This window comes from Drosophila mauritiana, chromosome 3R (genome assembly GCF_004382145.1).
Source record: "Drosophila mauritiana strain mau12 chromosome 3R, ASM438214v1, whole genome shotgun sequence".
NCBI classification, from domain to species: domain Eukaryota; kingdom Metazoa; phylum Arthropoda; class Insecta; order Diptera; family Drosophilidae; genus Drosophila; species Drosophila mauritiana.
Window position 1 is genome coordinate 7,763,627 of NC_046670.1, and position 12,626 is coordinate 7,776,252.

Consider the following 12,626-nt stretch of genomic DNA (forward strand, 5'->3'; position numbering starts at 1 on the left):
TCGACAAAATGGCGCGTTTTTTAAAATGTATATTAGTGCTTCTGATTTCTGTACAGAATACATTTCTATGGTTCTAATCCACCCCAAGCTAGCTTTCTGAAATATTTCATATATTTCCATAAGGTATAATTCAGGACCCATATATTATTATTCCATGCCTAACGACGCGATAATCTATTCTGGTCCCTACGAATTGGGACGCCTTCGCCGGCGTCGGGATATGCGGGTGGCGGAGTACCTCTACAGGCGTTCCATCCGCACCCGTAATGCGGATCCCGAGATGACCGTGTGCCGCTTTATCAAGCTGCTCCTATACTTCATCGGATTCTTTTTCGCTCTGGGCGTATTCACGACCGGATTGGCCCTCGTGATGATTGCGAATCATATATATCCGGATAGGCCGGGATGCAAAAAGTTCCCCGGACTAGCAACCGCGCCCGGACACCATGTGGGCGATCAGAAGCAAATTATGTGGAGCCCTAATAACATTAAGGATGTGGCTAACATACGACGCGCGATAATGCGAGCGGTGGACCGATACGGTCTCGAAGGACCAAAGCGCCTGATGGGCTGTAGCGAGGACAAGAGCTGGGGCTATATGTCCGGCACGCCGTGCATTCTAATAAAGATCACTCAGGCACTGGGCTTCCAGGCGGTCACCTACGATGACGCCCTAACGCTGCCCGACTACGCTCCGGATGAGCTGTTCGACTATGTGGTGGGCCTGGGCACGGAGGAGCGCTTCAACCGCATCTGGGTGTCCTGCCAGGTTATTAAGCCGAGAGTGGACATTCAGTTCGACTACCATCCGGTTCGCTTCTTCGATGCCGAAGAGCTCTTCACCTCCGGCAATGTCTTCCTCAACGAGTCCACGGACGACGACGGACCTACTTACAAGGAGGATCCCCGCCTCAGGCGCATCATCAGTGTTCGGCTGAGCAACATTCCGATCAACCAGGACATCCAAATCCACTGCAAGGCGTGGGCTAAGAACATCCCACTCCATATGGTAACGGTCAAGATGCTGGTGCGTCTGACGGCACCAGTTCATCCAACCACTCCATTGGTGCTGGACGAGTGGTACGAGTGAGATCAGCTAGCTCAGCTGGATTTCATTTAATGTATAATATTAGCATGTATTAATAAATAATAATAATAATACGTAGGTGCTTTCTACTTGACAATTATAGTTTACTCCGCTTTAAATTTCATAGTGAACGGAAGCTACAAGCTTCGAATATTTCCCACTTACGCCCACGTAACCAGTAGCCAACGTTCGCCAGGATGCCGGAGGACGTAATGGTGCCCGCTGGGGACTACAAGCTGGTCAAGCAGATACGCCGGAACCAGGAGACACGTCGCAAGAAGGACCTGCCGTGGTCGAAGAGGATATTCGACATAGACGAGCACAAATTGTTCGGCCGCACTGCCTTGGGTTGGATGCGAATCACTGGCTTCTACCTGGTCCTATACGCCCTCATCGTGTGCATTGTGGCCTTTTGGTTGGGCATCTTTATGCTGGCCATCATGGATTCGAATAAGCCGCGCTGGCTCAAGGGTCCGCCGGGTCTGTCGATGGTGCCCAACCAGAATCGCTCCGTGCTGTCCTACTTTACGCACATCATGAGTGAGGTCAATCCGATTGCGGACCGCATCGACGATTTCCTGAACAAATTGAACGACAATGCCATTGACTTCTTCGCCGATTTCAACCAGGACACGACGTGGGGCTACGCCACCGAAAAGCCGACCGTCTTCATCAAGCTGAACAAGGTTATTGGCTATGTGCCGGAGACGTACGACACGGCAGACGACTTGCCCAAGGAGGCACCAGAGAGCCTTCACGATACCGTGGGCAAGCTGGGCAACTCGCCCAAGATCTGGATCACCTGCGAGGTGACCAATGGACCCAAGCCCGAGATGGTCTTCTATCCAGGTCCATATTTCGAGGCCTCCGAGAACATGAAAGGAGTGACGCGCGTGGTGGCCATCCAGATGAACAAAATGCCCGAGAATGCAAAGACCTTCTTCTGCTGCAAGGTGTGGGCCCGAAACATACCCATCGACGATGACTACCAGGGCATGGGACTCATCAAGTTCGCGCTGAGCATGCGCACTGATGATGACGGCCACCCGGATTTTGAATTGCCCTCCACCCGTAAGGCACCCAGCGATATGGTCACAGAACTCGTTCCCGCACCGCCGGCTCCTCCGCGACCAGAAGGTATGCTTGGCGGATTGGAAATGCCGCCATCGCCAGAGGATGAGAAGGACGCAATAGAAAATGATGCCAAGAAGGAGGAAATGACGGAGCCACCAAGCTTATAAAAATTGGAACCTATTACTACCATTTGGAATTCGAGACAAAATTTGCTTAAGTGCAAATTACCGATCTGTGTATAACTGTTCTTTCGATTCTGTTAAATTAATTTCCAATAAGGAATGGTGAAACCCAATTTCACATTACAAAATCCAATTAAATGTTGTTTCTGTTCTTGTCTTTCATATAATTAAATGATACCTAATTTAAAGATTTATATATAATTTTATTTTAACTATCTTATATTTATTACCTCTTTATAATAATTTGAACAGCGTGAGTCACTCTAACGAGCTGCGACTAGTCCGCATCCCTGGATACACCGCTTGTGCTATCGATAGTCGGCGACGGGCAGCGCCCACCACCAAGTGTGACCAAGGGGCCTCGCCGAAATCGATAGCATCCGCCTATCGGAATCGAAGTGTTTTGCACGAACATCGAACTTTAGCTCCGCTCCGACACGCAGTAGCTAAATAACAAACTCATTACTAATATATTACTGCCGCCGATTTGCAAGCGCGAACCGATCCCGATACCAGGCCAATCGCACTCCCCAGTTGTACGTCATCACTTGAGTAATAAATCAGCGGCAAATCGCATAAATTGCTATTGATATTCCGCCCGCTGTGTGTGCGTGTGTATTTGCAAGAGAGTGTGTGTGTGTGTGCATATGACTCGTGTGTTTAGCCGACAATTGGAGAAAAAAGCATTAGAATCCCAATTGGCTAACTAAACTAAAGTTGGCTTGGCCAAACATAAACAAAAAGTGCGGGCGCAGCGATTTGGCAGCGAAACAGAAACACCAAAGTGTTTTTTGGCAGATATATAAATTAAATATAGAAAGTGCGTGCGAAGGTTAAGCGTCGAGTGCAAGTGCATTTACGTTTGGAAATAATAAATGCTACAATTTAGTTGAAATCCGCCAGCGAATTCGCATTAAATCTAATTCTGTATTTTGTACTCTCTCGCAGCGAATCAAGCAGGAAAATACCGGATAATAATTGGCAAAGATGCAGATCAAAGAGTTGTGAGTACAAAACTTTTTATTTTTTGCCATATATTTGTGATTATTTTATGTTTAAATAGCCAAAAAAAAGCTGGGCAAGCCGCAAATTATTTGTGACAAATCGATTTTACACTCTCTCCGTGACATTTGCTCTCTCCATTTCTCTCTGGTCGCGTGTGTCGCTGCTCTCTCAATTCTCTCAGTAGTTACTTTTGTTGTATTTAAGTTTGCGGGCATTTTCCGCAACAACAACAACGGAACGGTTTTCTTATCAGCCCCCTGACGCCCCCTTTTCCGCACACCCCCTCTCTTGCCCTCTCGCTCTAGCTCAGGTATTTTGCAGCTGTGGCGATGACGTAATAAGTTGAAGTCAGATTTTGGAGCTACGTAAGCCGAATATTATTTCTTATAGCCAATGGCACTACCAATTAGTTTTGGAAACTCCTTTGAGTCATCGATAAACTATACTATATACATAATGTGAAAGGAAGATAATGCTTTTCAGGCGCTCGGCGACGCCACGTTGTCGACTTTTTCAGTGAGTCACTCTCTTTTGCGCCTCTCTTTTCCCATTACTCTCTTTTCGGCTTTGGGCCCTGCGATTTTAATCAAACAAGTTGTTAAGTGCGATAAGGTCGTTGCGTAAAGCCCAAACTAAACTGACTCATCGTGCATCTTTAATCCCTTTCGGTCGCAAAGCACCAGGTGACATTCTTCTCATACATTCTTCTCATTTGCAAATGGCTCACGTTTGTTGCCTACCTCACATTTCCATTTTGGCAATGGTACTTTTAATTTATTAACGGAAATTGTCAAAAGTCTGACATCAAATGGCTCGGCTTATAATTGCTTTGACTTTGACAGCTGTCGGAAAATCAAGGAGAATTCGAGCGGCTTGCCCACAGGAGATTGAAACTGAAAGCTCAAACACACAATCTCCGTCTTATCATTTTCCGTATGCGCAATCATTCGCATCAATCTTATAATGGAACCTCAATTGAATATAAACAGCACCTTTTACTGATAGGTGTTAAGTGTATGGGTTTTGTAAGCTATTAATTCTCATACGATCGGTTTCTGGCTTAAAGTACATTGAAATCGATTTGTACTTTTGTTTTGTTAAGCTTGTATAGCCCTTTTTTAATTATAAATCATTTAAGAATATTATTGCAACAAAGGCATGCATATGTTTATCATAAACAAGAAATGATATGAATTCTTCAATTTGATTTGGAGATCATTTATAAAGCCAGCGAAAAATCCTTAGCATTTAGTAGTTTATTACAACGAGCGTGCACAGATATGTATATACAGTTTCTATTTAGATTACCCATAAAATGTATTTATAACATTAATATTTATCATATGGTGCACGTTATGTATACAAGTGTGCAACGACCAAAAAGTAAACTAAAGCTCATGAAGTATAGGTGAAAATATAATTCTGCGGGTCTTTAATATACATTTCTGAAAACGTTTTGTATTGCTCGATTACTTTTTAAAAGGGAATATGTGAAATTTAAGGCAACTGCATTTTACTGCACAATGAAACTTTTTTTTTTATTTATTAAAACACGCATAAGTTGACCGGCAGTCTTCGCGAGAGGCATTAATATTTAATTGTTCTCGACGCCGTAATCCCAACACGAATCCGAAGCCTGTAGCATTTGCATTTCAAAATGTTTTTCCTGCCAGATTTTCGCATTTTTTCGCCTGCCGCCTGTTGGCGTGTAAACCATTTGGCAATGAACATTTCAGCACCGTCATTAAATGAAAAACAAAGGTGCAAATAAAGGCAACGCGTGCCGCATCACAGGTTGCTGCAGGCTGATAAACAATTTTGAATGGCCGGCGGGCAAAGTGGCCAAATGAATAAAAAGCAGCTGAAAAGGTAACAAAAACAAATTGTGATAGTCTGCACTTGGCATGATTTATCTGAAATTGTGTTTTATTGTGCACAAAATGCTTAAAGTGCTGCACTTTATTTGTTGACATAGTAAATATAGCTAGTGAATTTAGAATAACAATTTATTGTGGAGAAATCGAGCCATTAATGTTAACAACATTTACGCGATTATATCAGCTGTTAGCTGGCAAGTTTAAATAAATAAATAATGGCTTAAATAGAGTATAAATTCTTAGAATTCAATGAAATCGATCTTATTGCTGCACTGCCAACCTTAAAGCCAACTCATTTAAGCCACGTTTTGGCCACATTAAAGTTGGTGTGAGTGCAGGTTCTTTTTTTTTCAACTTTCAACCGTCTCAACTTTGATCTCTGAAAGCAAAAGCTTGTTGTTTTCAATGTCGGTCCTTCATGGTACTCGTCATAAACCAGCTGTAGCGTGACTTTTACTGCCCCAAACTGATTGGCCTCTTTGTACACCACACATGTATCCGTCAGATACAGTTCTCCCATCGCCCTTCGCCCTCCCCGCTCGCCCAGCCAGCAATCAATTTGAAAATGGCACGAGCTCCAATTTAGTTCCGCCATTTGTGTGCTTTTTTATGTACTGCGATAAGATAACACGCAGTGTTTGGCTTTCGACTTGAATGCGTCGTTTTACTCCACATCGGCACTGTACTCATTACACGTTTCGAGTGTGTGAAGTTTCGGTTGTTTCGAAAATGTTTGGCAATTGAGTGTGCCGGCTGCTAAGCGCCAGCATAATTGGGCTCGGAATATGGAGATACATAGTATGCCATTATCCAAATGGGGGCAAACCGCAAAATGCGGCCTTGATTTAAAACAAAAAAAAAAAGAAACTCTTCAATGGTGCATGGCCATATTATAATATCACTTGATTTCCATATGAGCTCTGTCAGTTATCAGTTACGCTTTAAAAATAGTATATAAATGGTTTGTCCATTTAGACAGCTAATTACTTATGGCTTGTAAAGACTAAAATTATAAACACATTAAAATACCTGCCGCTTAACAGGCATAATATCGTTTTGTTATATGTATGTATTGTTTGTTAGATGGAGGTTTAGTACAAATGCTTTAATTTCAAGCACGAATGACTCGTTACTGCCTTATTCACTGAGCAATCCACTGGGCAACAATCTCTGTGTGACATCTTTATTGCGGGTAAATCAATTATTACTTGGCTTCGGCCTTCAATTGTGACAATGGCCAGTGGGCGGCCCTCAATAATGGCCACCACAAGAGCCTTGGCCACTGGCTTTCCCCTCGACCCACCCACACAACTCACACACCACACACACACCCACTTTGGGATGCAAAGACCACAGAGCCCCAAACAATCACTTTCCATTTTCAATTATGCCAACAAGAGCAAACAATTTCCCTTGTTCATGGCCACAAAAGGGGGGTTGAGTGCGAAGGGGTCTCCCGAGTGTTTCTTTCGGCAACTTTGGTCTCATTAAGAGTTCTTCAATATTCTCAGATGCTTGTTTTTGCTTTACTTTTGTACTTTTGTACTTTTTGGCCCTCCCCCCTTTAGCAGTCATGTGTGGCGATTTCTTGTATGTTTCTATTTTCGCTTTGCATAATTTCTTCAATGCTCTGATTGTGCTGTGATTCATAGGAAACCCAAAAACCCCTTGGAGAAACGCGACTATATTGTTTGATCTTCTCGCATTCGCTGATGATATTCAACCCAGTTGGATGTTGTTTCGACAATTTCAGGGAAATTTATTTATCACTGAACTTATTGGAACAGCGATTTTGTCACAAAAACACGTTCTGGTTTGTACTCTAATGGTTTTCACTCTACTGGGTTTTCAGCTTTAGCAAGTTTTATTTGCCTTCCCAGAAATGAAATGCCTTCTTTGTTGCGGAAGAGGAAAAGTTTGGGCAGAAGATTTTTATGGGCCATTTTTTGCGCTAAAGTTTTACAATCAGATTTGATTAAACGACAAATGCTGCGTGGAAATTTGTTGAAAAGAAAAGTTATACTGTTTGCATAATTAAATGAATTGATGATACGTTTGCACACAAATGGGCAATTGAATTCGATGGCAATAATTTCGAATATTTATTTTGAATTACTTAGGCATTTATTTACACAAGTTTAGATTGGCTGTTGTTAATTGACCAAAAATGCAAAACATACACAATTTACCTTAGAATTTCCGTTTTAAATGAACGTTTAATCAAATAACTTAAGCGAACTCTTTAATTCCAACCCGTTGAACACACACACCCAGCTTAAATCGTTGCTCTTGATTATGCAATGATTAAGTGAAGTTCCGAATAACTTCATTAACAATTAAACACCGCAAAACAATGTTCTACCTACCCCCAAGTCCCTTTATAGTTCCAACTTTTTGGAGCCCCATTCCCCTGACACGCACACACTCCTAAATCATCCACCTTGTTTGGAGAAGAACCCCCCAGATGAACTCGGCCGAAAGTTGAACTTGATCCCCCACCGCCATAAAAGAGTGCTCTGAGAACTTTAACCTTTTCAGGGGCGGCGCGTAGTTGGCCAACTTTTGAGTAGGCAGCATTAAAGCTCCTGGTCCTATCCCTCTGCCACGCCCACCAGTTGCTCGAGTCGACTGGCAATTAGGAAACACATCATTACGAGTGTCAACAGTGGGCCAAAAGGTTAATTGCGTCTGCAAGAATTTCTCCCACTTTCGCCACATCACTTTGATTGTTCTCGAGTCGTGTCGTGTTTTCTTGTGTCTCATTATTTGGCATTTGCCGTGTATTATGTGTATTGTGTGTTGCGAGGCGAGAACGGCTGACAGCCCATAAAGCTGGGCCAGCACGAGGTTCAGGTTCTTTATGGCCAAGGAGCTCCAGTTCGCACCTTGCGAATGCATGCCAAGGCTTCCCTCGCACCGGGGAGCAATTTGGCCTTTATTTGCCGAGGAATATTTCATTGGCCAAGCCGTTGACTGTTGACTTTCCTTGGATTACAGTTTGTAGCTAAATTTCAACCTGCGACTACGGGTGGTAAATTCCCAGAGATCAAGGCGAAATAACAGAGGTTTTTTATGCTCCTCTTTTTCACTCATCACAGTTTCATGTGTGTTTTATCAAAATTAAAGAACTTTGGCCTAACTATTTCTCTATAACAAAATTTGAAAAACCAGCACAAAAGTTTGGGAATGCATAGAACATTTTTGCGTCATTAACTTTCAAAATGGAAATATTTACATGAGATTATAAAGCGATGATAATATAGGTTTAGGGTTTTAATCCTCTAAAGTAACCCTTTAAAGTAAATAAAAGTTAATAGACTATTTTCCATCCTTTAAGAGCATGCTTTATTCGTTGTCAAAAATTAATTTTTTGCAATTAAATTGTCCCCGGGAAAACCGCAACAAAAGTCAAGCGATGCGAACAAGTTTCAAGGCTGGCATAATTATGTATATGGAGGTCCCAGAACACTTTCCGCCGCTTTTTCCCACTCTTTTGCTGCCTGGCGACCTTTTTGGTAATTAGAGGATGAGTATGTGGCCCGGAAGTGGGTGGTTTTCGGCTTTGGGGAGTTCAAACTCATATGCATGCAAATAAAATGCAAAAAGGCTTGTGAAGCTTTTATGCTGTTGAAACACTTTGTTTTTGTTTCCTTTCAATGCCAATGCTCCGCCTACTTGTGTAAGCTTTTAATTAAAAATATATCGTTTAAATTGTGCAGTGATATTAACCTTTTTCGGCAATTTGTATTAAGTGCTCATATAAATTACCTGAGATCTTATCTCAACAAGTATCAATTGGCCTGGATTGATTGGCTCTAGCCAAAATTACTGAAGGTCATTCTTGAAATTGGTCTCAAGATTCCTTGTTTGAATAAGATGCTGCATACTTTGGGGCTTGAGTAGATTGCCTTAAACCATGTAAAACCAGAGTAGAGGGCTTGTAATTAGAGGCAATTTGTGTGCCTTGCTACTTAGAACTTAAAGTGGAACAGGCAATTCAAAGTTGGCCTTAAGAGGAAAGCTTTGCTATTACCAATCGCATCATTTATTGCCAAACAGAAAAACCATTGAGATTTAGGTACATTTGTAGTAAACTAAAAGAAATGCAGTCACGTTATAAACTATATTGTTTCTGAATGCATATTTCATTTATTTGCACAAGAAACACTGGCATAATTACTACTGAAAAGTAACGCTCCTTTTAAAAGATCAATAATAACTGGTTGCATTTAACTGGTTATTGTTAATCATTTTTATATTCCCCCCTCATACTGAACTCGATATACTCCATACACTCGATGGAAAGCGAAGGGTATCAACAGCTTTTTATGCACAGGCATGGTATTTAATTAAAATGGTTATATTAAACTTAATTAAAATCGCGTAGCCTTTATGCATACTTTCGCTGACACAGTCCATGTTTTTTTTTTCTCATTGCAGCCGTGTGACTTTGCCATTGACTGTGGAAGAGGTAAGAGAGTTAACTGGGCAAAAAGCCCGCTGTCAGGAGGATAACTATTTGCCCAACTCCTCTTTTTTCTGCTCCACAGTATCAAGTTGCACAATTATTCTCGGTGGCCGAGGCGTCAAAGGAGAATACGGGTGGCGGCGAGGGCATCGAGGTGTTAAAGAACGAACCCTTCGAAGACTTTCCCCTGCTGGGTAAGCAAATACCGATTGGTAATGAATAACTGCGGGCTAACAGAGAATTTTTTCATTTCCTACAGGTGGCAAATACAATTCCGGTCAATATACATATAAGATCTACCATCTGCAATCAAAAGTTCCAGCCTACATAAGACTATTGGCACCCAAGGGCTCATTGGAGATCCACGAGGAGGCATGGAATGCCTATCCCTATTGTCGAACGATTATCACGGTAAATGGGGAAAGCACTTAAAATAATATTTGCAACAAAATGGGGGTTAGAAACAAATCACATTGGTTCCATTAGCAATGTACTGCAATGTGAGGCAACTTGATGATTACTGTGATTATATTGAATTTCTAGAACCCCAAGTTTATGAAAGATGCTTTCAAAATAATCATCGACACTCTGCATGTCGGAGATGCGGGCGATTCAGAAAATGTAAGTCAAGAATCCACAGCATGATAAGACTAACATGTGTTTTCTTCTTTTCTCTCCATAACATCATCACATCTCAACCCCACATTTATTTGTGAAAACTAACAACTAACTCGATCATCCTGCAATATGATTTTGTCAAAATCCCCCCATAATTTCGTTTGGCTTTTTTGGTTTGGTTTTGTAATCCTTTGGTTATCGATTAAGAATCCTGGTTATATGGATAAAAACTTTAAAATAGACATTTATTCGCAACACATAGAAAATGACCTTGGCACTGTTGACAACGTAAGTTTCGTTTTGTTTTGTATTTCATTTGCTGTCTCCGCTCGGTTTGGCTTTGTAGTTCTTATCCGCCATCGATCCATGTTCATGTCTATGTAGTAAACGCTTTTTGTGTTCGATAAGTTAAGAAAATGTATGGATCTAAGATATATCGCCATGCTCCCCGCTGTTGCAGGTGCACGAGCTGACGCCGGATAAGCTGAAAGTGCGAGAGGTAGTGCACATCGACATTGCCAACGATCCGGTGCTGCCCGCGGACTACAAGCCCGATGAGGATCCAACCACGTAAGCGTTAATAGTGGATAAAGTTATGACAATTTGACATATACGTTTCGATTATCCTTTCAGCTACCAGTCAAAGAAGACGGGCCGCGGTCCCCTGGTGGGATCCGACTGGAAAAAGCATGTTAATCCTGTCATGACCTGCTACAAGCTGGTCACGTGCGAGTTCAAATGGTTCGGCCTGCAAACAAGAGTAGAGAATTTCATACAGAAATCGGAGCGCCGCCTCTTTACAAACTTCCATCGGTAATAGTCCTGAAATTGTATATCCTTGAATTGCTTAAAATCTATACAGTTGGATATGCATGAATAAGTTTTTAGTAAACCCTGGATGGAAACTCCCTATTGATCGCTTTATCATTTATATTTTTAGCCAAGTTTTCTGTTCAACCGATCGCTGGTACGGTCTAACAATGGAGGACATCCGCGCCATCGAGGACCAGACGAAGGAGGAGCTGGACAAGGCGCGGCAGGTGGGCGAGGTGCGGGGTATGCGCGCGGATGCCGATTAAGTCTAGTAGAAAATTGTAAACAAAATATGTGTATGTAAAAACCAGGCAAAACAAGAAAACAAAACTAAAAGGCAAAGCAAAACAAAACAAAGCAAAACAGATTAATGAAATTGAGATAAAATTGCATAAATAAATTTACGATATAAACTAACACCATGAAAACAAAATAAAACGAAATTAAAGCAATGTGCAGCCACAGCAGCGTCAACTGAAACAAAAGCAAACTAAGCGAACACCAAGTGTACGGCAACCGCAGCAACAAAGCTTAGTACTAGTGTAGCACACGACAACAAATTAAAGAACCCGAGAAACGGTTGCAACCGCAGTAAGTTAGTTAAGTTCCTTCCACTGCACTGTATGTAAAATGTAACCAGGATGCCGAGCAACACAACACAGGACATCTGTCGACGACACTCTCCGCCACGCATGGCCAGCACCACGTCTAAGCCCATTGTTTAAGTTGCATTTTGTAAATTGTGAAATAAACCAAATGACAGTTAATGTAAAAAGTTAAACGCAAACATCCGACCTGCAGGGGAGGGCGAGAGGCGGGAGGTAGGAGCAGTTTGAATATGTGATTTTCTGAGAACATGTATGTACATAGGAGCCTATGCAGGCATGTCTATTTGCATTCATTGGCTATGCATCTGAGGTCTGCATGTGATTTGCATTTCAAAAAGTCAATGTAAAACAATCCAATCCCAAGATAACCAGAAATAGGAGGAGAGTCTGGGGGGTCTTGGCCTGGATTGACTTGGCAAACAGTTGCCTTCCATGGGTTAGTTTGAATGATTTATGAACCGCTTGCGAGTGGAGTTAGCTGTGGGCTACGATTGCATTATAGTCCATCTGGCTGCGAAGAATAACAACTTCATATTGTAATGGGAATTGCCCAAGAGTATTTGTAATTCCATTTTCGAACAGTTTTCAAACACACCCAACAACACTAGGTAACTGCCAATATCTGAAATGCCCAAACAAGAGGAATCCTTGAAACCACCTTAGATACACCGCACTCTTCTGCTACAGCCACATATCCTCAAAGTCGCCTCGTACTTTTTACTATCTGCCACGTAGTTCTGCTCAAACAAAGAAATAGCTCTTGAAATCTATGTAAAATTAATGATCTATCTATGAAACGTCCATTTTGAAGCTATAACCTCTATCAAAACCAAATATATTGAAAGCTTTTAACGTAATCATTAGTGATGCTATATTTTCATGATCTTAAAACAC

At 41.9% G+C, this 12,626-nt stretch overlaps 3 protein-coding genes across 3 annotated transcripts; all 3 read left to right on the forward strand.

Moving 5' to 3' along the window:
• The first annotated feature begins 100 nt into the window (after positions 1 to 100).
• Positions 101 to 1,129, forward strand: LOC117144346. The gene has a single exon (XM_033309458.1). It carries the CDS (start codon positions 155 to 157, stop codon positions 1,088 to 1,090), a length of 936 nt encoding a protein of 311 aa, XP_033165349.1. The 5' UTR covers positions 101 to 154; the 3' UTR covers positions 1,091 to 1,129.
• An 84-nt stretch (positions 1,130 to 1,213) lies between these two features.
• Positions 1,214 to 2,531, forward strand: LOC117143764 (sodium/potassium-transporting ATPase subunit beta-1). Its single transcript, XM_033308582.1, has one exon. The coding sequence runs from the start codon at positions 1,285 to 1,287 to the stop codon at positions 2,326 to 2,328; it is 1,044 nt and encodes a 347-aa protein (XP_033164473.1). The 5' UTR covers positions 1,214 to 1,284; the 3' UTR covers positions 2,329 to 2,531.
• A 192-nt stretch (positions 2,532 to 2,723) lies between these two features.
• Positions 2,724 to 11,905, forward strand: LOC117143141 (phosphatidylinositol transfer protein beta isoform). Its single transcript, XM_033307635.1, has 9 exons — positions 2,724 to 2,879; positions 3,292 to 3,347; positions 9,666 to 9,696; positions 9,776 to 9,887; positions 9,953 to 10,104; positions 10,237 to 10,314; positions 10,772 to 10,881; positions 10,945 to 11,124; positions 11,252 to 11,905. Exons 2-9 carry the CDS (start codon positions 3,331 to 3,333, stop codon positions 11,388 to 11,390), a joined length of 819 nt encoding a protein of 272 aa, XP_033163526.1. The 5' UTR covers positions 2,724 to 2,879; positions 3,292 to 3,330; the 3' UTR covers positions 11,391 to 11,905.
• Positions 11,906 to 12,626: the final 721 nt, after the last annotated feature.